Raw genomic sequence first — 27,965 nt, 5'->3', positions numbered from 1 at the left:
AACCATTAAGGAATTCTCAGACCACTTAGTAATTCACCAGTTCACTGGAAAAACAAAGATGTCAACGTAGTTTCAGATAACAACATGTCACTATTCTTTCAAGCAGATGGACCATTGAACCTGTTGGCCAAAGTAACATTAACACTCCATTTGCATTATAGTTCCTAGAGAAGAAAATAAAGCTTCTGCAAGAAGATAAAAGCTGCATTTTTTAAAACCGCATCTCATATTAATTTGGCTTCTATTTTCATTCACAGAACATACATTTTAGAACCTGCCGTACAATTTACCATAGCAGCCACAAGGGGGTACACTTGTGCCGTTTTCCTATGCGATGGTCCAAAACACAATATTCTGAAATACCCTGTGTGCCCATCAAGGCCTGTTTTTAATGTGAGGCCCGCTCAGTTTATTACACCAGACATTCCGTTTATTGCACCAGATTCAGCAAAATCTCACACAAAACAATAATGGAAGCTCATAAGAGATTATGGATCCAGTGTTCCCGGCGGACAACTAAAGGATCAAATCAAAGTGCCCACTGTCAACACGAACCCAAAAGGAATGTTGTGTCTTAGATAAAGGCATCTACTTTTAAAATGAAGAGGAAAGAGATTCTTCTCACTGCAAGATCATGTTTGTTTTTGAGAGGTTCATTGGGTTCCAGAGGTTGTAATTCTGGAACAACCTACTCTAGTCTTCATTCTCCTGCCTCTGAAACATCTGTTTAAGCTGGCGTGTGTGAACCAGAGATCCCGCCAGGAGCTGCCCCTTTAGGTCAGCGTGTAAGTCTAAACCTCCTGTGTCCCGCAGAAGATCCAAGTCAGCGTCTCCTCCGCCCTCAGGGTCCACAGCTCTGCGTCTCCTCTTAAGGTCCACCCCTCCATCCTCTCTGCTCCTCTTTTCCCCTTTCTTCTCCTCTTCTGGTGGAATTATATTCTCCTTCAAGTCCCTGCCTCCTTTTTGCTTAGGCATTGGCAGGGCTTCTCCTGCTTTGGGGGCATCACCATCCTTCTTTGCGTCAATGACCTGCTGTAGTTTGTCTAGTTGTTCTTTCTGCTCGAGTATCCTTTTCTCTTTCTCGGCATGCTCCATGATCTCTTTATCAGTCTTCTCTCGTTTCCGTTTCAAACTCTCATCCTCAAGACTTCCCTTACCCTGTCGCGCATCGATGACCTGCTGCAGCTGGTCTAGCTGCTCCTTCAGCTCCAACAATCTTTTCTCCTTCTCGGCACGCTCCATGATCTCTTTATCCATCTTCTCTCTTTCAAGTTTCAAGCTCTCCGCTTCAAGCCTATCCTTCTCTAGCTGTTCCTTTTGCTGCCGCACACGTTCTAGCTCCTGCTCACGTGCCAGTTCCTCTCTTCTTTCTCGTTCCTTCCGCTCCTTCTCGACACGGGCCTGCACCTCTTTCTCAATCCTTTCCTTCTCCAACTTTTCCTTCTCTATTCTCTCCTTCTCCGCCTCCAGGTGGGCCAATTTCTGCCTCACTCTCTCCTCCTCGTCTGCAAGAGCGTCAGGATTGATTTTGGCCGGTTCTGGTTCTCGAGGACGCAGAGGAACACCTCGGGCACCGACGTCTGGAGGTAGTGCTCCGTCATGCCCTGCTTGGTTGTTTAGCTCCAGCTCCTCCTTCTTGGGAACTTTAACACCTCCATCTTGCACCACTTCAAGGGCATTGTTGGGAAGACTGACTACGACTTCAGCCTCTTTTGCTTCTGGGTCTTCAGGCCCTGCGACAGCTGCAGCTACATGCTTTGTCTCTCCCTGGGGCTGCTGGAATTGGTCTGGAGCGACAGCGGCAACTTTAGGCTTCACTGCCCCTTCCATCCCTTCGAACCCCTTCTGCACAATGTTCCCCAACTCACCTACACCCTCTCCTAAAAAACACACAATGTGTTTCATTACTGCACTGCATGCAAGATCACTTCAGCAGGAAGCACAACACTGGTAACACTAGAGGTTAACTGAATCATTCTCTTTTTATTGTTCACCAGTGGCAGAAAAACTTTCACTTTTTACATCTAGACAAGTTCGCTGACTTTCAGACTCACCTGCTGCTGCCTTTGGCTCATCTTCTCCTTCCTTTACTTGATGGACCTCCTCATTCACATCTAAGTGTTTTTCTTCATGGTCCACATGTCTTTTCTGCTGTTCGACTGCCTTTGGTTCTTCTTCTCCCTCCTTAATTTGGTGGATCTCCTTGTGTTGCTCCTCAATCACAGCCAGGAGTTTTTCCTGTTGGTCCAGAAGTCTTTTCTGCTGTTCCTGCTGCTCCTTAATTACCTGGAGCAGCACAGCGTGGTCCAACTGACCCTCTGAGGATCAGCCAAGCAGAAAGGTAAAAGAGAAGTTAGAATGAATATATTGTAGGATGCTTATAAAAGTGTAATTTACTATGGTTAAACATACTTGTCAATCTGACTGTTTATCAAATTAAGGAGCATAATTTAAAATTGACCAAAAATAGATTTTTTTTTTTTAGTTTTTCTGAAGAAAATGTTAGTGGTGCCTGTCCATACAACCATTATGTTGTAGTTGGCCTGATAACTTTCCCACTATTTGTTATGCTATGTTATGTAAGCTTCCAGAGCACTGTTAAGTTTTTTAGGTGGTTTGTAAGAAGTTTCTACATGGTTAGTAAGGCATTGCTACACATCTATTAGGAGATTGCTATGTTGTTCTGTGTATTCTGTAGTGCATTGCTCAGTTTCTAGAGTGTTTCTATGCACTTTGTAGGGCATTGCTATGTAGTTTCTAGTCAATATGGAACCCTAACAACATCAATATGGAATTCTACCAAAGAAATCCCTTTCATCATCAAACAAGAGAAAGACTAGGGATCCCAATTAATACCAGATGGCTGTTCAGTTATGTTTCCAGAGCTATAGTACAGTACACACATCTGTAAGCTACAATAATGGTCAATGTATCAACACAGGTAACAGACTATTGGTTATTAACAGCTATACGGGTTGAAGCGGGAGAGGATGACTGTTAAAAATAACACCAAAGAAGACAGACTGAGTGGAGTGAGAACAGCAGACATAAGACACACCATCTCGTACCTGCAACAATCTTTTTAATCACTGTAGGAGGCAGGAGTCCGTGGCACAACAGAATGGCGGAGGAAGATAAGAAATCGAGAAACAAAAGAGAAAAAGACAGCAGAGAGAGGGCAAAGTGTCTTAATAAAAACAAGCCATGTGAAAGAGACAGAGATTTAAGATTTGGTGCATCTTTACAGTATATCTGAGTGTAGCAATGCAATGTGACATTTCAGATGTTGGCCAGTTTGCTGAGAGAAAGTAAAACAAGCATTTGGAAAAGAAAAATGGCAAGTTGTACAGTGCAAAAAAATATGTATTATTACAAAACAGATCTGTCCTTGATGCTAATTGGTAAATATTATGTTCTAGTCATGCTAAAACAACAATATAATAAAAGTTATGACAGTACACTGGTTCATAAAGCTACTGTCTAGTGGGCAACTTATAAACTTAGCACTAAGTAGGTTTTACATATCAATGACTATATTTTCAAGTGTAAAGATTGCATTGCATTGCTTGACTACCAGTGTTGTTATGGTTAACTAAAACTATTAAAAAATCTCTGCAATTTCTGCAATTGAAATAAAGCTGAAATAAAATAAAATATAAATATTACTTTAAAAAACACTTAATGAAAATTAGGAATGTTGCCTTGGCAATTAACTAAAGTTTAAGATTAAATAAAACTGTAACAAAAATAAAGGTAAATAGAAACTTAAACTAAAATCAGAATGAAAACTAGAAAAATAAATCCAGTTCAAAGCCATCCAGCTAGGAGTGATGAAGTAGAACAGAACCAGGCAAAGAGAAGCAAAGTTCGCACCTGTGAGCTCAAACATCTGACTGAATGACTGAACAGAAAATGTTATATATTTCAAACCACATTTCCTATAGATTCTGGACAATGTTCTGTCAATGTTCTGATGGACAAAGCACTCACCTTCCATCTTGTCCCCATCTCCATCCTTGTCCGCCCCTACATCCTTTCCATCTGGAACCTTCTGTTCCTTGTGCTCCTGCACCAGAAACTTCTCATTCGCTGCAGGAAGCAGTCAATGAATGAACAAATCATTACAGAGTGGAAAAGGTCATATGCTTGGACCTTATGATGTGCCATGTCATATCAACAGAATATGAATAAAAACAAAAGGTCAAAAACATTGTTTACAAGCCACTTAAGAGTTTATCAGTCATGTACGCTAAACAGAAACTAGATGTTCACATTTTCTGAAGATCTGAGTGGTTGCCAGAGAATTGCTAAGCCGATGCTAATGTGTTCACTCACGTTTCTCACCCTGGGGTTCAGGGGCTTTGTCCATCTCCTCTGGCTTCTTCTCTCGGTGCGCTTCATTCTCATGATGCTGTTCTTTCAATTCAGACAGGTTGTCTGGTTCTTTATGGACCACCAAGGGCTCGACGTTCTTCAGATCCTCTGAATTTTTTGCCTTGTCCAACACTTCATTAACTGCATGCTGGTCCTGATCGACATCCCTTTTCACCACATCTTCTTCTTTTTTTGACTCCTCCTCTTTTACAGCTTCCAACTCTTGTGCTTGCCCCGCCCCCTGCTCAGCAAGAAGCTCCTTCTCCTCTCTGGCAGGTAGTTTCTTTTCTTCTTCCACAACTATAGGTTGTTTCTTTTCGTCCTCATCTAATTCCTCCTGGTTTTTGATCTCATCTATCTGAACTCTGTCATGAGGGATGGGCGGCTCATGGCGATGGGCTTCCCCATCTGGGACCGCAACACCTGTTGAAGAAAAGCCAGATCACAGTAACTGCTCACAGGTTCTCATATGTCACAAAACCATCTAAATTACACAGCTAAATTAATGCATTACCTGCTTCAGGGCGGTCCAGCTGAACCTTTTCCTCCTCATCCTTTCGCTCAGCCACTTCCACAGGTAGTTTAATTTGAGGGGGCTCTGCTGCTGCCTTCTCTACTGGCTGTTCAACCTCAATTGGTGGCCTATCTGGCTTCTCTCCTAGATCAGGTTCCAGTCCATTCTCTTGCACTACAAACACACAGATCATTAGATGTCACAATGTACAAAAAAATTATGTCAAGTTTCTGTGTGGGGTGAAAGACATGTCAAATTTGTCCCACACCCATGGCTCTCAGGCTTCATGTGGCTCTTTAATGGCAGTCTCAAAATTTCATTTTTTTGTTCTTGAATTAGCTTTTGCCTGAGGCCTGTCAGATGTAATTTGCAGTGTAACTCAAGTTACTTTGATGAAGACCCTACTTTGGGTACAGACAAACCAGAATCAAGCTAAATTATGTTAACAACACTGCATAGGTCTTCAGTGGAAGCAGTGTAAAGATAAGATTTAAAGTCAACATGAAACAGCATACACAAGCTATTTTAGTTTTATAATCTGACATTTTTTAAGTAAACAAGAAAAAGCAGAACTTGATTTTAACCATCAGAATTGCATCAAGTATTTGCTATACAGTCCAACTTGTACATTTCAAATAAATAAATAAATAAAGTCTTCAAATTAAAGGTTTTTAAGATAATAAATACAAATTCAGTCAATTGTGTCCAAACCTTTGACAGTATATACTATCATTCAAAAGTTTGGTCAGTAATATTTATTTTTTAAATAAAGAATTTTATTACGCAATGATATATTATATTAATCAAAAGTGACAGTAAAGACGTATAATATAACAAAAGATTTCTATTTTAAATAAATACTGTTCCTATTTATCAAAGAATACTGAAAAAAATGTATCACCGTTTCCACAAAAATATTAAGCATCACAATTGTTTTCAACATCAATATTACTAAGAATTGTTTCTTGAGAATCAAATCAGTATCTTGAAGTAATGAATACTGAAAATGCAGCTTTGCAATCACAGGAATAAATCACATTTTAAAACATATTAAAATAGAAAAGTTGACGGGTGGTTAGAGTTGACAAATTACAGGGTTTGTTGACATCATTCGAAAAGTAAAGTTGTTTCAGAGACAAAAAAATAGTTAATAATTTTCAATAAACTATAATGAAGAAAAAAATATCCTTTGGAATAACATTTCAAAATAAGACCAGGAACGTGTATTAAAAACAAATGGGGTCCATTTTTATTCATGCATTTTCAGAGGGATTTTTTAAAATACGAGTCTCAAACTAATGAACTGGCTATGGTTATACAATATTAATTTCAATCCAAGCCATATGTGACCCTGGACCACAAAACCAGTCATAAGGGTCAATTTTTCGAAATTGAGATTTATACATCATCTGAAAGCTGAATAAAGAAGCTTTCCATTGGTGTATGGTTTGTTAGGATAGGACAAAATCTGGAATCGGAGGATGCAAAAAAAATCAAAATATTAAGAAAATCGCCTTTAAATTTGTCCAAATGAAGTTCTTAGCAATGCATATTACTAATCAAAAATTAAGTTTTGATATATTTACGGTAGGAAATTTACAAAATATCTTCATGGAGCATGATCTTTACTTAATGTCCTAATGATTTTTGGCATAAAATAAAAATCTATAATTTCGACCAATACAGTGTATTTTTGGCTATTGCTACAAATATACCCCAGCGACTTAAGACTGGTTTTGTGCTCCAGGGTCACATATGTGCATGTCTTTTCTGCTGCAGCAGTCCTAAAAATCCCACTGAGAGTGTCACAGAAACACCAGCAGAGGGCAGCAGAGTATGAAAGACCAACAAGACAAGAGCTGAACAATAGAGGAGATTTCTAATAAGGGTATGAGATAGATGCTCAGTGCTTTCCATATAACCTTGCCACTCGTCCTGTGCAAAACAGCCTTTGAATATTTACAATGTCCACACCTTCCTTTAACCTGATCCTGTAGTGTACTACCATAACAGATAATCTACTGCACGACAGCATTTATGCATACGCAGAAAGGAGTTACTCATTGCAAATGAGAAAGGACAGCAGTTTTGATAAACATTATCTATGGGAGCTGAAAAGAAAAAGAGTGTACAGTACAGGGAGTGGGGTGGGGTGGGGTGCACTTCCCTACAATCCTGAAAAGCAAAGCGTGCATGTGCATACAGCTGCAAACGTACACCTCTACATGCCCGCGGGCCCCATGTTCCACTCGCTCACTGAGCCCACAGCTGCCCTCACCAGCACGCCGTAAACAGGAAACAGGTGTGGAAGTGGGTGTCCGCTCAATGATAAATGCCAGTGTCAGTCAGCAGGAGGGAGTGAGAGGGAGAGGAAGAGGAAGGAGGAGTGGCAGAACAGAAAAGGAGAGGTAATGGTGGATGAAGTTGTTGGGACGCTCCTGATATCTGCCTTTTTTATGAGCCTCTGTCCTGTATCGGCCCGTATTGGAGGAAACACTGATGTTCCTGCCCTCTCCCAGATTTGGATGCCCTCCCATCTCCCTCCCCTGACCAGAGCCATAACGGGAAATCGCCACCGGCCGTTTCACTGCTGCTCTGGGACAGCGAGCGCTCAGGTTTGAAGGGCATCATTCAGGTCACTGATTCAAAGAGAGGCCTGCTACTGAAGCTCATCATTTGTGCTCCTTCACTGTTCTTTTTCTTTTTCTCATTATAACTTGTCCTTTCAGAACTTCTTTTTCTATTTTGTGTCATTTGTCAACTGATAACTTTCTCTTCATCAATATAAAGCATAGATGTACCTGGTCCTTTAGGCAACTCATGGGCAACAAGGATGGGAGGCTTGTCCTCAGTTTTTGCAGGGACATCCGGAGGGGGAATTAATTTCTGTGGCTCGTTGGAGGAAATGGACAGCGTGGTGAAGGTACTGATGAGCAGGATGCCGAGACCGACCCACAGAACCAGCTTTAAAAAAAAAGAGATGAAGAGAGAAATTAAAAGAGAAAAGAAAGTTAGTGTATATGGTCCTTTAACATATTTCAGTTAAATATCAATGGTGTGATGCAGGTTTTCTTTTTGTGTGTGGCTATATTAAAAACATATGCGTAAACATAATAAAAATTGTAATTTATCCAGACGAGGACTTAAGTGTACCACATCTATGAAAAATATGTTATCAATTTCTGCATTAAAATTCATTTTGATATTTTTGTGGGACATAACATAAAATAAAAGTGATACAACTCCATTATATAATGAACAACAAATGTCTCATGCACATGTTGCTGTATGAACCAAAAGCTGTAAATTATATCACAGTGTCAGCAAGTTAAATATATAACTATCTGTTAAATATTACATACATAAACAGATAATTTGACCTTTTTATATTAATCAGATTAAATGACATCAAAATTAATTACATTTTTAAATAATTTTTACTTTGAAAACTAACTTGAATATGATGTGTACACTCAATGGTTAGCCCATCAATTAAACCCCTGACTATTTAAAAATTACATAATGATGATACAAATATAATATTTTCAAACATTGCATTTTTAAGAGGTACATTCTAAATTTTGAAAAGATTTCTCCTTTGAAATATCTTGCTAATTACTACTGACATTAAAAACTAGAGGTGGGAATTGTTTGAAATCCCACATTTCAATTCTTGGGGTCAGCAATGTCCATTTTGAATCCAATTTCAATTTGATACATGCATATATTTGATTCTATTTGACTGTGATAAACAGTTGAATATGTTTTAAAGACCCCCCCCAAAATCAAATGTAAACCATGAAATGTATGTTCTTTTTCTACACGGTTTGGTCAACTCAATAATATGACACAAATTCCATTCAAGCTGACTATATGGCTGCCCTGAGACAAATAGTAAAACTACTCAGTACAAAAACTAAATATCCTAAAACTACAATAAAACGTTTGAAAAGATAAAACTGGTAAATGAAATGAAAGTAATAAAAATGGTAATAAATATTTTTTAAATGCATTAACAAATTTAAAAAAAAAAACGAAAAATATTTTCCCTAACTGAAAATATGGAAGGATGTATTTGTTTTTCCTCCTCACGCAGTGAAGTGTGCGCTCTCTAAACTGTCCCAGTGTTATGCTACTCTCACAGCTGACTTTCATCTTTTTGTTTGAAAAACAAATCTGTGATTTGATTCAAATCGATAAACGATAGAATCAATTTTCCCCCATCCCTAATAAAACTTTAAATTCCAATAGAATCAGTGCACATTTAATTTTAGTGGTTTAAAATTCAATATACAAAGCTGGCAAGGGCGTTGCTGGCATCCAATCTACAATAATGTCCTACAGTCACATTAACGGTGCACCAAACGCTGATGAAATCTATTAAAGCAGGTCCTCTCCCAGTTCCACGGCCCTGATCTGTGGGTATTCTGTGTGCAGCGGTGGACCTGGACATGTCAGGCTGCTTGGCATGAGACAAGGCAGACTGGCATCATCCGCTCATGCCAACACAAACATCTGCTGTGCTCGTTATGACAAGAAGCTCTTTTGGAATGGTCCTTGCCCCAATATCAGGACCGCCACCCATTTGGGTGGACTCCAGTGTTTGGGAAGTAACCCTGTGGGCAGAGAATCATGGGCATGGAAGCGTGGCATGGTTGGCACTAAAGAACAATGAACATCAGTATGTTGGCTGCTCGCAAACCACACAATATAAAAGAGGTGAGGAAGACATCAGCACTGTTGTGGTTACACATCATCTAAGATGAGACCTCAGTTGCTTTCACTCTATTGTGAAAGAGTAAAGGCATCTGTAATTTGGGCAGGAGACGGAGGGGGCACAGCCCGAGGCACAGTGCCAGCACACACACTGTGGGAATGACTCCACACAGCAAGTCAGTGCACTCGCAGGATATCAAAATGAATGACAAACTCCATTACAAAGAAAGAGGAGCAGCTGCCTTTTCTCCCTGACACACAATTCCAGTGCATTCTTCTTTCAGATCACATCAGATATCAAACAGACAAAATTGATGCACTCTCTTTAGATTCTTTGCCCTTTTTGCTTTAATGAGCTACACTTCCATTCAAAACTTTGGGGTCAGTTTTTTATGTTAACCAAGGCTGCATTTATTTGAAAAACACAGTAAAAATTAATATTGTGAAATATCATCACACAAGTTTTATTTATATAGATACGTCAGATGAGTAAAACATTGACTGTCGGATGTGCTGTACCTGTGCAGTCCAGGCGTTCTTCATGATCTTCTTGTAGATGAGAGCTGGGCAGATGAAGCAGATCAGACTGCCCATGGTGGCTCCAGTCAAACCCAGGATGGTCTCCACTACGGCACACGCACACAAACAAACATTTATTTTATAGAACCATTCTGTAAAAGATTTTTACAAAAAAGTATATGAACTACATGAAATTAAGGTCTTCAGGCTGTTGATTAGTGGTTGCTAGGGCACTGCTAAATGATTGAAGTGGTATCCTGGTCTCTAAATATGATGAATAAAAAATTTGAGGTAATATTAGTTATACGTCAAAGTTTACTGATTTCAAATGTACTTGACTCAACAAACCCCTAACCGTAATTTTAAGCAATAGTAACAGTGAGACTCACTTTAACATACACCACTAAATTCGCATCTAAAAAAAAATCATAGTATTCAACCAATAGATCCAGGTATAAAATATGATTGAGTCATATTTGAAGCTATAAAACAGCCCATACACAGCTGAATTCTATATTAATGTATTAAGTTGCTACATTACAAAATCAAAACAAATGTAAGGCTAATGGACTATATTACTTGGAAGAATAGATTTGTGAAAGTATTTTGCAGTTAAGAACTCTAATTATTCATTGCCCATTAATGCTATCAGATTTCTACTTGCAGTCATTGCTCATTGCTCTTGAATGAAACTTGAAAGTTTCCTTTTGAAGAATATTTTTCAAGATAAAAAGTAGTTTTTAAAAACAACATTTTTTCGAAATGTTTCAGATTTTTTTTTAAATGTTTTTGAAAAAAGTATTTTACGCTCACCTAGGCAGTATTTATTTAATAACAAATACGGTAAAACTGTAATAACGTGAGATTTTTACAATTTAAATGCTCTTGTGATGGCAAGTTTTCAGTGTCACATAATCCTTCAGAAATCATTCTGATATTCTGATTTGGTGCTCAAGAAACATTTTCTATTAAACCCAAGCCTGAACTAAATTAACAACATGAACAGGTAATATTATCTGATTTGTTTTTACAAATATTTAAACTTTACTGCCCTTGACACTCACTGTAAGTCATATAACACTATTTTAACAGTTGTAAAAATCACTGTAAAGCACAGCCTTAGGTGGCTAATTGCTCTAAGATATAAACCAAAATAGCAACTAAGTGTACAAATCTATTCCAACCTGCACTATATTCAGACCCAGCATGAGGAGGCAGTTTAAACCGGAAAAAATGGCACAGGCAATCTACACCATCTCATCTCCTGAATCACCACATCCATCCTCCATCAGTCTTTCTCCCCATACCGCTCCATCACACGCTCCCCCCCTCATCCTTCTATCTGCCTCCTACCATCCTTCCTCCACCCTGCACTTGTGCTGCAAGGCTGGGCAGTGGGCCCAGGGGGTGTTTTTCATCCTGAGAGCAGCCATATTGTTTTACTCAAATTTATGCCCTGCAGTGTCTTCTTCCCTATGGTTGGATTTGTGGCCGTGAGGACACGCCAGTGGCCAGCGGAGCTGTCATGGAGGACAGAGCTATGCCTTTCCCCCATTCAATCGTCTCTGCGAGTCTCACCTTCCCTTCTCTATTAGTCTAATTGGGCCCGCTGAGCCAAGTGGAGCCCAAGCCAGCAACAGCCAATCTCCATGAAGAATGAATAAAACATGGCCCACCCCACCATTGCCTAAAACATACATCTTTATCATCCTGTTCCGCTGATAATGAATGGACGGTATAGAGGGGAAGGATAAGGAGTGATTGACAGAGAGATATTTTAAAAGGGGAGATAAAGTGGGGTGTGACGTCATGGGGTATTAGCGAGAGTAACACAAACAGACTTACCATTAGGAATGAGGATGCCGCCCAACATGGTGCCAAAAACAATGCAAAGAGTGATGCTCTTGAAGCGAAGTGGTGGCATATACCCACCTGCGGCGAAGGTGCCATCCTTTTGCTGAAAAACAGAGACAAACAGAGCACTTTCACAAACCTGTTACTAGATTCCAGGCACACATGTAGTTCTCCAAGCCCCTGTTATGGCTGAACAAGTGAAATGCATGTAAGGATATTGGGTTTGGCATGCAAGCTTCATAAACCCCCCTCCGCTCTGTTGTCAAAATGCCAGATTTAACGACAGCATAAAACCCTTCGCCCGACCGCGAATACAGCCGTGATTTGAGCTGATTCAGCGTGGCAGCGGCGGTGAGACAGCGAGCCAATGTCTTGGCTGGTTTATGGAGGAGATCTGGACCTATTCTCATCAATCCAGCCCCTTTTATTTCCTCCTGAATCTCTCCGTGCCCCAGCAGTCTGCTGTCCGTGGAGGCTGGATCACTGGTGTCTGAGAGGTGGAAGGAGACGTTGGATCTCAAGGCATCCATACTGAGGGACAGAGCAGGCAAATGCATGCTGACTGAGACCAGACTTGGGGTCTGACATCAGCCCTGTGTAAAGCCCTGTTAGGCTCAATGAAGTCTTTATTGAGTCCATTAAATTTAGCAAAATACTTCTGCAGCTGGTGCAGTTTATGTGCATCAGGAAAGAGGAGACACCTGAGTTTGTCCAGACAATGTCCAGATGGTGGCAAGTAAATGATTTTATAAATAGGCCAAGAATTTTGCTATGTTTAAAAAAGGGTATTAATTTGGTGGACAAAATGGGATTTTGTTGTTGATACAGTCAGTATGTACAACCATCACAGGGACTTCTGACAGTCCTGTCTCAATTCTACTTTAAAATAGGTCAATCTAACACTACACTATTCAGGTTCTCAAAAGTAAATGGTAAAAGCAATAAAAACAGAAGTGCCGGGGTTACTGAAGTCCAGGAACCCAAAGGGAGCCAACAAGGAGGTTTAGTGTAAGTTTAGTGAGAAAAATCATGTAGGAAAACAAAAACAAAAAAAACTATATATATATGTTATAATATAATATAATATTTGAAATACTATATTCATAATATATTACAGTATAAACTGATTTTTATACATGAAAATATATTGCTGTCTATATATTTTAGGAAGGGGGTCGGTTGCAAGGGAAACATTATATTTGGGGGTCCATGGCACCAAAAAGTTTGAAAACCTCTGTCTTTGTAAAACTGTTACCTGCTGCTCGAATAGCATGGTGTTGATAGCCTGTCTGCAGGGCAGGATCATCATAGGAAAGCCCACAGCCACAGACATCATGAAGCCCACACGGATCATTTCCGTTACCAGGTTAGATGGAAAGTTCATCAGTACGTTCCCGGCAATGTTATCTGTGAAGCTCACATAACCAAAGAACCCCACCTGGAGGAACATAGTACAAAGCACGGTTAAGCGTCTGAGTCTTTGAGTCTTATGATGGACAAATCTGCATAACACTCAAGACAAAATGAAACAGCATTCATAACTTTTGTAATGCGATTAATTTTCAATTAAATCCTAAATAGTAGATAATGTAAGGCAAGACTTGATTTTATCCATTGGATCATGAAAGGATATTATAGTATTGCTTTATTCTTTTCTGAGCACAAACATTGTTTTAAGAAGTTTTTATGTTCAATTAAAAATCATCAAAACATATTTTGCATTTTGGCACAGTCCGTGTTAAAATATATTCACTGCAGTTTTTCAATTCAAAAAGTTGGATCACAACTAAGTTCTAAAGTAATGTTTGTTTGGATGCAAACAAAGTAAAAAAAGAATCTGTTACATTGATTTTCCACTTCAGTATGTGGTACGTCTGAGCAAACATACAATTTCATACAGGGTCACTTGATCCTGCTTGAAATGATCAGGACTAATACTTCTTATGGCATTGTAAAGAAGCAGCCCAACAGAGATCCATGTCTCTTTCCTTGTCTCTTTGATGACCTCACAACACCTCCTGACTGTGCAATGATATTGTTTTTATGTGATGAAAAATAGCAAGCTGCTTTTCAAAGGTCTTTAAAGCCTGTCAGCCCCCCGAAGGCCCTCTCTACAGAGAAACAAAGCAGTGCCTTCCCTCTCCGACCTTGCTGGCCTTGATCTATCCGCAGAGGAAAAGGTTCCCTTCAGTAGCAACACCAGGCAGATGTCCTTGAGCCCGCCACAAAACTCCCTCTCTATTCTATTCTACAAACCCTCCCGATTCAATTCAGCTTTTGTTCAAAGTGGAAAAAAAGCAAAAAGCTGATGAAATATGAAAGTAGAATACAAAGAACACTGGGAAAAAAAATCATGAGCAATATTATCTCTCAAGGTAACGTTTATACTCCCGCTTTCAAAGAGCATGGGGACCAGAAACATTCTGACGATGTCTTAAAACACATTCCACACAAAGTGGCCCTGAAAATATTTATGAAGGAATAAAAGAGACACAGCATTTGATGTTGATGGAGCGTGTCAGTGCACGTGGGTCACAGAAGAACATGCCAGTCAGTCTGACCCCATCGTCTGAGTTCACTCTGTTCCTTTGAAAGGGAATCGTGAGGACATTCCGGGGTATCAGTGTGCGCCCACCACCCACAACAGGGGAAGGTGATCATCTGTGGAGCCGGATATGGATCTAAGAGTAAGAACGTGAGCAGACAGCAGCTCTACTATCCTTGAATCCTCATTTCTTTACCGTGTCTGAGGCACATGCTCCCAGGAGCCAATAAGGACAGAGCAGCTACAAAATGTTTGTTGAATTTTAAATATTTTTGAAAAAAACTATTATGCTCACCAAGGCTGCATTTATTTGATCATAAATACAGTAAACCAGTAATGCATTAGTATCAATGAAGTATTATTAAAATTTGAATACTTTTTTTATTTTAATATTTTTTTTAAATGTAATTTATTCCTGTGATGACACCAGTCTTTAGAGTCACATGATCATTCTAATATGTTGATTTGGTCCTCACAAAACATTATTATTGTTATCAATGTTAAAAAATAAAACAAGACAGAATAATATTTTGTGTAAATCGTTATACATTTTTCAGTATTCTTTGATAAAAGTTTAAAAGAGCAGCATTTATTTAAAATAGTAATATTTTGTAATATTATAAATGTCTTAAATGTTACTGTTGATAAATTTAATACATCCTTGCTGAATAAAGGCATTAATTTCTTTTTTTTTTTAAATCAGACTGACCCCAAACGTTTAAACGGTAATATACAGTATACTAATTAAGACCATTTCATCGTCATATGACATGACTATCCGAAGTGTAAGACATTTTTATTTATTTCTATGAAATATGAATATAATAATAATGAAAGATCACTTCTCATTTGTCAACAAATTAAAAAGCAGCAGATAAGAGGTGGTCAGATTGCACTGGCCAGATTTTAAGCTTTTAGATCACACTTGTGACTAAATAATTAGCTAATTAACCAGTCACTCCAGTTGAAAATGTTAAAACAGAAAAATAAATGGAATGGTTCTTGTTTTGGCCTCAACAAGCTGCTGATTATCAGTTAGCAGTTGATGAATGGTCTCACACACTTACTGTGATGTAGAAGGTTGTGACCACGTTGAGCGAGGAGGTGAATATTGTGCTCATTCTCTTCACTGAGGGCTCATCCAGGCTGTCGTAAGTGGGCAATACTTGCCTATGGAAGAAAAAGCTTTTTATATACATCAGGCTCAAGATGCATACATTAAAGTAGTAGGTCAATACAACTTAAAACTATGACATACTGTTGATTACTACAGCTATAAATGTAGTGTTCAGTTGTATTTGTGCAGCTCAAATTTTTGATTAAATATTTATATTAGTTCTTTCAAAATGTTTGTTATTTGAGCTGTAAATAAGTCTAAATCATTGTTTAACAGAGGGGCTACGGTTCTAGGTGGAAGAACATTTGGTTGTATTGGGTGAATGTTTCATATTGTAAACAGTTCATTTCTTGTGTCCTTGTGTATATCATGTGAATGCTACTGGGTCTAACCATTTTACCATAAACTGATCCAATATGTTGGATATGCAAGTAAACATGATTTTTTCTGTTTTTTACAAACTAAGTGACAACATATTATAATCGACAGCATTTCACAGATAAAGTCTACAGACTTGCATTAAACCCAAAGCATTCCTTTAAAGTATCACAATACTAATTATTATAACAGATGCACAATTTGTGCAATGTCAGATTTATAGTAACATTATGACAAAATATAACAAATATAACATTATGTGAATTCACATAAATGCTTATTTATGGGTTAACTCAAACTGACCAGTCACAGTATAATCATTATTTAGCATAAGGACATACTGAACTGTGCGTTTGAGCTCTAGAGACACAAACATGCAAGAGAGCAAGAGAAGCAGGAATTTAATATAGAAAGGCCATCACTCATTTCAGACACACAAAAGACAAAATGGAGGGAGGGTGGGAAGGAGGAAGAGTCGAATTGGATGAAACGAGCACTGATAAAGGGTTCAGTATCACAGAGAAACAAAAAACAGCTACAAAAAGAACAGAAAAAATCTATGTCTGTCATCAGGACAACCAATAAAACCAGACGCCAGCAAAACATTAAATGGGGAATTTACAACTGCTATATATTAGCGACAAGTGCTAGTCAGACTTTAGCATGTTATAAAATTTTCTGGCAGTATGGGCTTTTGTTTGGGCTCTCTTGCTCTCAGCCCACTCACAGCTCTCGTAGACACAGTCAGAGCCCATTCCTGCTTTTATTAGGATATACAGTACAATGTTCTGGGCTTTTTAAGCCAACGCCTGATCTCACACCAAAGGCCAGTCTGTCTCATAGCTGGAACTCACTCGCAATAAAAACCAGAGCAGTGGGAGAGAAAGAGAGAGAGAGAGAGAGAGAGAGAGAGAGAGAGACGTCCATGTAGACTTCTACATTTTATGTGTATTTCTTTTTTCATTTTTCACTTATTCATTAAAACACAGCAACACAGCACAGTTTTGATATTTCTCAAGCATTAATTTTCCATTCAAACTCAGTTTGAGATTTGAAAATCTCCCATTGACTACCATTCAAAGTTCGGGGTCGGTAAACATTTTTAAGAGACGAATTAATACTTTTATTCAGCAAGGATGCATTAAATTGTTTAAAAGTGACAGACATTTATAACGTTACAAAATATTTAAATGCCATTTTTTTATTTTCTATTCATTAGAGGGAAAAAACTGTATCATGGTTTCCAAAAACATGTAGCATTACAACTGTTTTCAACAATGATAATAATAAGAAATGTTTCTTGAGCACCAAATCAGCATATTCAAATTATTTCTGAAGGATCATTTGACACCAAATACTGGAATAATGGCTTTTGAAAATTCAGCTTTTCCATCAAATTAATAAAGTATATTTAAAATATAATAAATCAGAAAATCCATTACTTTAAATTTTAATAATATTTTACAATGTTTTACTGTATTTTAAGCAAATATTTTTGATTCAAAAACATTTAAAGAATCTTACTGACTGTTGAACATGCGCATGTTGATAGAATGTTTGCCATTCAAAATGCAATGGAAATTTGCATTCTAACATTTATTTGTATACTGTATTGCACAAATCTCTACAATTGTCAGGAAGCCAAAAATGTCTATGATCTGAATGTGGCATAATGTAGGATTCAGCTAAAAAAAAATGCAAATTTCCTTTCTCCAAGGAAACACTTATTTACTGACACTATTTGCCACCCAATGGTTGATTCTCATGATTTACCCAAAACTAAAGTCTAAAATCTGATTTTACTTGCCTTGCATGCATTGGTATTTCCCTCAAAAACTACAAATTTGGTTTTATAATTTCCTTCTGTTTAAGTTTTAGTCTTTCAAGTCCTTCCAAAAGCTTTTTGACAATACCTTTCTTGTATTTGTATATCTTTTTTGAGAAATCCGAATCTGAGAGAGAGAAATAAGAGGAGGCGGCCACACAGCCAATCAAAAGCTTTTACAGCCATGACATGGATGCAAAATTGAATTCAGACATTCAACTATAATTACATAGAATTCAGTGTCATAAGACTGAAAGAAAGGACTACAGAAAAGCCATTCCTGATGAATGGAGAGAAAAGACCCCAAAAACCTATTCCTGATGAAATTACAGTGTGTGTGGAGGGGGAAGATCAGTGATGCTACAGTCCCACTGCACTTTCTCTACACCTCTACCAAGTGTTGACACAATAATTATTTTGCAATACTGCTAAAATGATCCCGTCATAACACCTAAAGCTGTGAACCTGCGACTTGATGCTGTGTTAGCTGACATGACAATTTTACGATAGGAATAACACCATTATGGTGTTTACACATTACAGTGGAATTTACACATTAAGCGGGAGCCGTATAAGGGTGCCAGTGGACCCAGAATGCTGCTCTTCAATGAACAGTATCTGTTCTCTTAGTCAAAAGAGCAAGCAGGTCAACTTTTCTCTAAAGATTAAATTTGGCATCGGATAGAGCTCGTACTAAATGTACTAAAGTAATAAATGTAAATGGATGGGTAAACGTAGGCGCTGACAGGAACTGTTTGTGGTCGGATCAGAGGTCATGTCGCGCCGTCTCGCTCTTCTAATGAACGGGTGTAAGTGGCATTGTATGTCAATGCCGGCCAAAAAGCCACAGCCAAATATCACTCATCACCCTTCAGAGAAAGAGTGTGTGTGTGTGTGTAAAGGGGGACTTACAGTAAGCTTCAAGAGCCGCATTACCTCATCCACACCAGAATCCAACACTGACACCTCCTCCACCCCAACACCCTCACTCTCAAACACACACACATCTGTGCTGGCATCTGTACACTCAGACACCTCAATTCTATTCACTTCCAAACACATTAATATCCAGACAGACACAAACACAAGCACCATGTTAATATCTATGTATAACTTCTATGTATATTTATCTGAGAGAATTGTATGGATAAAAGTTACTGTTTTTGTCACAAATTGATGTTTTTGTCTGAGAATATTTTATGAACATTTATAATAATTAGAAATGTTCCTTGAACATCAAATCAGCATATTAAAATGGCTAAAGAACCATGTGAAACTGGAAGACTGGAGTTGTGACTGCTAAAAATTTATCTTTGTTGTCACATGAATTAATGACATAAAAATATGAACAAAAATGAAAATATATTAAAACAGAAAACATTCTATTGTTCCGATATGTAACAATATTACTGTTTTCACTGTATTAATTTATCAAATAAATGTAGCTTTGACAAAGATATATATACACATACACACAGTGAAACCAAAAATTATTCAGACACCAGATATAATTTTTGATATTTTTTTACTAGTGGGTGCAGGACACTATAGTTTATAAATTTAAATGAGGATAGCAAAGTAAGGTGAACTGTGACATATTATACCCAAAAATTCTTCATACAGTGGACTACCAATAAAATTTGGGATCAAAAAATATTCAAGACACTTTGACCTGACCAAGTGTTTTTTCTTTAATTGCTAATGTGACCTTTTTACACCACAGACTGAACAAAATTAAGCATTGCTTGGTAATTGGTTGACCTAAATTGGTATTATCTAATTGTGTACTTAAATTTAACAGCTGAATAATTTTTGGTTGATTGTAATCCATTACATACCTTTCTATCAAAGTTAGTTAAGGGGGTCTGAATACTTTCCGTACCCACTCTGTATATATATATATATATATATATATATATATATGCTGAATATACCTGGATATATTTAGTTTAATTGTTTACAAAAACATGAATTTGAAAGATAATATTAGACATGTCAACTAAGTAAAACTATGACAACCATATGTGTATTGTACAGATTTTATGTAATATGATGTGGATATAGTAAAACTACAGTGGAAATGATTTGCGCATTAAGAAATTAAACTTAAAAAAGAGAAAAGAACAGCTGAAGGAACTAGGAGTGGAAGATCAATAGACACTGGTGAATGCCGTTAATGTTGTGAAAGATAAGAAACAGAAAGAAGTGAGTCAACGTCTCTCCATGCCCAAACTTAAGATTGCATAACCAGGTAAACAACTGAGATTACCAACCCCTTGCATGGTTAGTATATTTGAGCTAGCGAAAAGGAAAGAAAAGAAACATAAAATTAGGTCAAGATGGGGAAAAAGAATGTGAATTCTTATCAAGACAAATGTCTGCCAGCAGTATCAAAGACCAGTAACAACTATGAGCTCAACATTAGTCTATGGTACTCCCACAACATATCAGAGTTTCAACATAATACAAATAAAGACTGTGTCAGTGCACAGTGGTTGAATTCATCAGGGGAAGATCCGGTCACGGTGAGCTCTTTATGGATGAACTATGATGAGCTGCAAAAACTCATCATTCCTTGTTTATGAATCATTAATGCTTGTATCAGAATGCACTAATATTTCAACTGTATGCAGATCTGACAAGCTGCCAACTGACAAAATAAATCAAGACGACCTTGTGGGTCAGTCTATTATTGCTAAGAAAACCCAAGCTATTCAAACACGTTAAAAAGGGAAAGAGGCCTTTCATGGTTAGGAATAGTTCACTCATAAAAGAAACTCATTTTGTCATTATTCACTCACCCATCATTCCAAACCTGTATGACTTCTGACATGGCAAGTTTTTAATATGCACATATGCAACAGAGATTTTAAAGCTACGGCAGAAGCAAGTCAAGCAGTGAATAAAAAACGTAAATGTCTATCTTTTCCTCCATAAAAGAAAGAATGTCATACAGGTTTAGAATGACATGACTGTGATTAAATGATCACAGATTTTTCATTTTTGGGTCAACTATGACTTTAAGGAACAGAGTTAGAGTTAAGAATAGGATAAAAACAGTATACGCAGAAGGCAAAAGTTAGACATTCCATGCAGGTTAGTGCCACATTCAGCTGAATAAAGAATATAGTTATGAGTATGACATAAGCTGAGCACCTTCAGAATATATCAGTCTACCAACAAGGGTCCATTTTCTCAGGGCAAACACACTTGCATTAAATGCATTGGCTCTTGAATTCAAGGAATGTTAAGATGTCCTTTTGCACCATGAAAATGGAGCCCTACATTAAGCCAAACTGGCCTTATTCAGGCGACAGAAAGGAGGAGAGAGACGGTGCAAGGACTGCGGAGTACTTACGACTGACAGGCAAATGCCATGCCACAGATAGGGATGCAGCGAAAGACGCCGTCCCACCGAACGTAAATGACCTTGTTCAGCCACTGGCCAGTGAGGAGGCCGTGTTTGAAGGAGGAGAGCACCATCTGTGGTGGAGGGGAAAGCAGGAGGGTTACAGATCATCCCATAAAGACAGGGCGGAGGGAGGAAGAGGACGACGAGAGGGGCAGTAACGATGCTGTGATAAGACCCTTAGACTGACAATGAAGAGTGCATGGAGATCCTGTAATCTTTTTAAAGGGATAGTTCATCCTAAAATTAAAATTCTGTCATCTTTTACTCACCTTCATGTCATTCCAAATGAGCATGACTTTATTTTGGCATGGAACACATTATGGACAATGTGCTGGTCACTCTTTTCAAATGCTCAGAAAAAAAGACAAAGATATCAAAGTATAATAAAAGTGACCCATACCATCTATTTGAATATATTTTGAATTTTCAGCAGCCATTAACTTCAGCCTCACGTGATACTTCAGAAATAATTCTAATGTTGATTCGGTTCTCAAGTTAATATTTCTTATTATCAATGTTGAAAACAGTTCCTTAATATTCTTGTGTAAATTGTAATTTTGTCAGGATTATTTGATGAATAGAAAGTTTATAAAAAGCATTTTAAATAGATTTACTCTCTTTGATGTTACTGTCACATTTGATAAATTTAATGCATTCTTACTTAATAAAAGTATTAATAAAAAACCTTGCTGACCACAAATTTTTGATTGGTACTATATATGATAACTTAGTGTAAAAAATACTGAGAGTTAATTACTGCCTGATTTGAAAGCCATATGGGTTTAAAACAACATTATAGTGAGTAAATTATGATAGAATTTTCATTTTTGGGTGAACTACTCCTTCAAGGGGATAAAGAAAGGAAATAATTTTTTCAACTAATGGAGGAAAAACAAATCCTACTGATCAGCTTCCACACATAATTTTCAATGCCAGTTCATCTCTACAGGACAGCAAAACTTTCCTGTTGCATGCAAAAAAAATCTTGAAGGGTAAAATCTGATTGCTGCACACATTTGCAGAAAACATTTGCGGTAGCTTGCCACTTTCCCTTCAAAATCAAGAGCGCCAGCCCACGTAACCATCAGAATCACCACCAATCCCAACCCTATCAGATCTGCTTACTCAGTCATAGGATTTAACTCCAGCGTATTACCAAAGAGTCAAGAGAACTCTGATGACACACAACACATAAATTCTGCCACCATGGCACTAACCTCACACACACAAAAAAACCCTGAACCAGATGGCACCGACAAACAGAGCTTTGGATTGAATGAAGGTGGACAGAGGAGGAAGGGGATTTTGGGTAATGTAGTTGAATCCATGGCAGTAGTATGGTCCGTTCTCTGGGGCGGATTACTTACGGGTGGCAGCAGAAGGTGGTGGCGATAATTGGCAGACACTGTATGACACCCTTGAAGCGCCACAGATGTACTTGCTCCACCCAGGAGCCACTGATTATTCCGTAACGCAGAGAGGACAACACTATCTATAGGCCGCCAAGTCAGAGCATCAGATGGTCAGTCGGAAGTCAGCATCAGGAATGGGGGTGGGGCAGCGGTTCAGATGGGGGCAGAGGGAAAACATAATTAGATGGTAAAATGCTAAACTACGAAATGGGTTGGGAAAAAAACGGCCCACTGAGCTAGATAAAAATAGATATACTAGATTACTATATATAGTAGATATACAACTGCATAGGTTGTGCACTCAGTGCAGCGCACTAAAAACATTAATGTCTTTAATGTCAATGACTCTGGAACTATTATAAGATATTCAGTCCAGAAATCTGGACTACACATAGAAATAATTCTATTCTATATTTTTTATACAATTTTATTACAAATTATGTTATCGGCATAATAGTTTCAGTGAAATCTTTAAAAGTTTGTATAAAAACAGATGGTGTTCTCTAGATTTGAGAATGTTCCAGAGAGTCTTTTGCTGCAATGGAACACTTGACTGTCTGTATGATAAGTGACCTAGAAATAGTGCAGAACCTAAAATATGTCTTCATTCTCTGGTTTAAATTTCTCAAAATCCTAAAATTATTTACAGATTAAATAAAAATAAAGATTTTCAATATGATCTCAGCATTTTAAACCCATTGTATATAACTTGGACAAAAAAAAACAATTTTGAGTCTAGAATTTAAGTATAAATTTGATTTAAAAGCTCTGCGTACAACACTAACTCAGTATGTACAACACTAACTCAGTATAAGGTTTCAGAATGTTTTGTAATGGTTCTCTTCAGTTCTTTCAGAACTTGCTCTTTACTTTTACGCTTTTACAGATTTGGAGCAGGAAACATTGAAAATCTGCTGCCATGGTAATGCATATTCACACAAAAAAAAAAAAACAGGCAAACGCCACATTACACTCTTTAAAAGGGACCAAAAATTGGCAAATTTTTTTTTTTTTTTTTTTTAAATGCTATAAATGAATTCCACACATACTTTAAACACAGCATCATTGAAGTGACCTGAAATGAATGTGAAAAACATGACCTTAAAGCAACCATAACGAACAGCTGCAATCTGAAGTGTTTGAAAGTCATGTTGAAGTGCACTCTTATGTTTTACACAACATTTTTATATCATTTAATATATTCAAAATGCTAAAAGATCAAATTACTTTCTCATACAAATGGCAAATATAGTGAATATATGTGTATGTGTACACATACACATACTGTATATTCCCACACCTGAATGAGGGTGTGCTGATGGAATCTAATATTACATTTTTCAGGTTGGAGTTTGGATCTGTGGAAAGGGGAATGACTCACCGTGAACATGAAGAGTGTGTAGAAGATAAGTGCCATGGCTGAAAACGACTGGATTGATGACATCATGTTTCTTTGCAAGCTGAGCGGCAGCACAATGAACAGCGACACAGCGATCAGTAACACGATACGGAAGCTACGCGTCACCTGAAGGAGCAAAAAGAAAAGCAGTTATCGGCCAATGCAGGGCAACAAAGCTGTGTATATTTATATACACAACAGCAACATAACACATAGCTATATGAAAAATGACACAGAAAACATTGGTCATCATTTAATGTACAGTAAAAATCTAATTTTTTATTTATTTAACCATCAGCATTTCATCTAAGATGCCTAAAGTTTTTTTGTTTTTCTCCAGAAAACACATGTCAAATATTCAGAAACAATTATGCAACCAAAACTAGAATACAAGAAACAAAATCCGTACTATGACTTGTCACGTTTTTGTGATCGGTCCCGTTTCACAAAAAGATGGCTCATCTTGCATAAGATGCCGCATGTAACACAATGAAAATACAGATTTGTGGCCAGGCCAGTAAGAAATCACCTGTCACTGACAGGTGTGATAAAAAAATAATTTTCACACAGAAACTGTGATCTCATCTACACTAAAATCATAAAAAGTCTATGAAGTGTTTTTTATGGTTACATGACACACAGCTCAGCACTTTTTTTTAAGATAGCGGCCTTTGATTTTATCATTTCAGGAGGTTTATGAACAAGGGCAATGATCAGTTCTGGGAATTGCTTATCATTAATTGATTTGGAAGAAATGTGTTGGAGTAACAACAGTAGTTAACATAATTTTAGTCATGTGACAACATACAATCTTATTTCTTACCTCCAGCCCAAGCAGCTGAGCAAAGAAGTTGGAACCCAGATCTGCGATGACGACATAGAAAGCAATACATGTCCCCAACATGAGGCCAATCATGCTGAAAACAGAGAGAATATAAGTAGATCATACAAGAAGCAATAAGAGCTAATTTAATTCATGAGGGTGAAGATGAATCTCCACAAGTCATCTTACCTTAATTCCACAAGTGCCTTGCCTGGTTTTCCATAAGCATGAAAAGCTGGGAAGGGAGAGAGAAATGAAAAAGGCTTCTTGTGAAATTGTCTTGTAAAATTACAGGGATTTTTTTTACCGCTTTCACAAAAAGGGTTGTACATTTTCCTCTTGATTAGAATTTTTTTTAAATAACACTAATATCACAAATACAACTTTTAGTCTGCATTAGCGGTGAGTTATAGGTTCTTGGCTTTTCTGTTTTATTTTGCTTACTTGTAATGAGAAAAATACAGTTGATGCAATCTGGTCACCTAATTTAATTAACAATATAATAAAGTATTCCACTGTAATCCACACTGAGGATGCTTCAAACATTATCATAATGATGGAAATTGATGAAACCTCTGAGTGTGTCTATTGCTTTTTGTCACGCTCACCTAGTCCAGCGTAAGTCCTGCGTTTTGTGTTACTGGCCGAGTGGACTACAAACATGCAGGACTGGTGGGTCATCCACGAACAGAAGAACAACAACAATGTGCCCAACACCATTCCACACTGCAAAAAGAATGAAAAAATGGCTATAAAAATTAAGAGACAAACACAGATGCCCTATATGTTTAAATTCCAGCCCCAGTAAAAGTGACATGCTTTTACTGATTCTTGTATAAAATAGTGGACAAACTAAAATAGCAGCTTATCAATTTCTGATTCACTTTGTTCATTCAGTTCCTTATTGCAGATTTCAACATTTGGAATTCTCCTGTAAGTATACAAAACAACACAGCACATGTTCCCATAAGCTCTAACCATGTGTTTACCTGTTTGAAGCAGAAGGGCATCGTCAAGACACTCACACCCACAATGCTGTTTACAACGTTCATGATCAGACCCCAGTTTGACACAGTCATTTTGGCTCTCAGACAGCTGAGATCTTTAATGTCCAGACAGGTATGTGTGGTGCTTCCACAATGGCCTAAGGTTTAATTGCGATAAGTGGCTTGATGCAGCTGTCCTTCAATTGGCCGCTATGACGTTCTGTGGAGACGCAGAAGAAAACAAATACACCAGCATCATATTCAACCCTACTGAATGAGAGATTTTTGTTTTTTAAATGTACTCATTTGCTAGTGTTATACTTTATGTATGAAGAGGAATATACAGCTTAATACAAAACGGCAATGTATAAACCATTAATAAACAATTAAATAGCTTATTTATTCATTTTGTATGCTTTAAAACATCCAAACAGCTTCTGGAAAACAGTAATCAATAAAAATCAAAGCATACAAAATCTATATAATCAATACAAATTTTATTCTAGTAAACTTTATACCAACCAGACTATGAAACATACAAAAGATACTAGATTTAGATTGATATAGGGCTAGAAGATTTCCTTTCATGCTAAAGAAAGCAGATCATTACAGAATGACATCTGGAACAAATTGAACACGTTTATCTATTGTTAGTCTACAGACATGTTCAACTAACCTGATTCCCTTACAACATTAAAAACGTCATATCTGTAATTGCTGTGCTGATTACAAACATTCAGTGCAGTTGTCAAATGTGTTTTAGGTTTTCTTGCCATATGGCAACAGTTGTGTTGTCAGGAGCACTTTTGAGTACTTTTACACAACTCATAGAACAAATTGATTGGTAATGTGTGGGAAGATGTTTTTTGAGGGGCTCAGTATAAAATAAAATCAGAAATGGCAGCATGTGTTTGCATGTAGCAGACACAGAAAATATGCTGTGCTTTTATTTTTTAAACACTCTTGAAAACACACATTTAATTTATCAGAGTAATATCAGTGTGCATGTGACAACATGTATGAATATTATACAGTATACAAACCAGAAATATTAATTATTGTATACTGCTTTTAATTTAGCTCATTTAATATGCTATTCAATACAACAATTAACATTTCTCATGCGTAAACATTGTCCGTCTATAAAGTTTCTCATATCAAGACTGAGGAGGTTATAAAAAAGTTTGTTTACATACCAAGTCCACACTTTTTCCCATCAGTCATTCATTTCTAAGTGACCATCGGTTCATGACTGTTTTAAAACGATTATAAATAAACTTCCTGTTATATTTGTGCCGTCTGTATAAAGTTGCAGGAGATTCAACAAATATTTAGAAAGAAATTTCCCGAATTGTGCGAAAATGTCCTTGTTTCCCCAATCTGTAACCAGGCAGGAAGTATGCGCAGCGCGGCCAGTGTGGCGTTACCAAAGGCACTAGTGCGCCCTGCTGCCTCCAGTGGCCAGGGGTGGAACTGCACGCTGCCTACAGCCTGTCACGGTTAGTCAGGATCACTTTCGTTTGACAAATATAGCTCAAATTGGAAGTTGACAGTTTGTTCATTTTGTTTTCAGAGTAACTAACACCTGCAATATCTTTTGAGTCCCACGATGCTTTACTTTGACACACGGTGTAGAACTTATGCATGCAGAGATCATATCAATGGCTCGGTCTGTCAACAGCACCTACACAGACGAAACATGGTGTTGTTTCATTTGGACAGAGATTTGAGCAGGAAAGGGAAGCAGGAGCAAGGGATGTTGATCTGCAACAGGAGCCCTGCGGGATCCGGGCAACAGAGGCTTCTGTTCTGTTACTGGTGTGTTTGGAGGAGAGAGGTTGGGACCAGCGTGCCCCAGTCAGGCATGCGCTCTCCTGGGAAGGGATTTTAGTGTGTTGTTTTAGGGGGGCTGGTTTTAGGTGGGAGACAGGAAAAGTCTGGCTATTGTGTACCACTGGCCTTCGAACCTAACTGACAAGTCAGCCCATTGGCCGGAGGGTCTTGTCACTCCACACCTAATCCCTGAAGATTGGAATTAGGCCCGAGCAGCAGAAGGGGAGACAGTGGGCAGATTGCTAGGCAGATTTGGGG

The 27,965-nt window shown here is 37.8% G+C and overlaps 1 protein-coding gene across 5 annotated transcripts; it reads right to left on the bottom strand.

Moving 5' to 3' along the window:
- Window positions 1-249: 249 nt before the first annotated feature.
- On the bottom strand, window positions 250-27,276 carry slc38a10 (solute carrier family 38 member 10). 5 transcript variants are annotated; one of them, XM_016489339.1, is made up of 19 exons: window positions 27,071-27,276; window positions 25,878-26,094; window positions 25,497-25,614; window positions 25,078-25,123; window positions 24,889-24,982; window positions 24,048-24,191; window positions 22,622-22,746; window positions 15,590-15,692; window positions 13,233-13,415; window positions 11,969-12,080; window positions 10,124-10,230; window positions 7,690-7,852; window positions 4,889-5,062; window positions 4,336-4,797; window positions 3,991-4,089; window positions 3,069-3,089; window positions 2,055-2,318; window positions 1,855-1,880; window positions 250-1,752 (listed from the first exon to the last, which is right to left on the bottom strand). In XM_016489339.1, exons 2-19 carry the CDS (start codon window positions 25,965-25,967, stop codon window positions 694-696), a joined length of 3,390 nt encoding a protein of 1,129 aa, XP_016344825.1. In that variant the 5' UTR covers window positions 25,968-26,094; window positions 27,071-27,276; the 3' UTR covers window positions 250-693. The 5 variants fall into 5 exon arrangements, with proteins under 5 accessions (XP_016344825.1, XP_016344822.1, XP_016344823.1 ...); XM_016489336.1 differs by having other exon boundaries at window positions 250-1,880; XM_016489337.1 differs by lacking the exon at window positions 22,622-22,746 and adding an exon at window positions 21,201-21,325 and having other exon boundaries at window positions 250-1,880.
- Window positions 27,277-27,965: the final 689 nt, after the last annotated feature.

The sequence above is a fragment of the Sinocyclocheilus anshuiensis genome, unplaced genomic scaffold (genome assembly GCF_001515605.1).
Source record: "Sinocyclocheilus anshuiensis isolate Anshui unplaced genomic scaffold, SAMN03320099.WGS_v1.1 scaffold1885, whole genome shotgun sequence".
Classification (NCBI taxonomy): domain Eukaryota; kingdom Metazoa; phylum Chordata; class Actinopteri; order Cypriniformes; family Cyprinidae; genus Sinocyclocheilus; species Sinocyclocheilus anshuiensis.
Note: the sequence above shows the minus strand (reverse complement) of the source record. Positions and strands in the feature narration are given on the sequence as shown.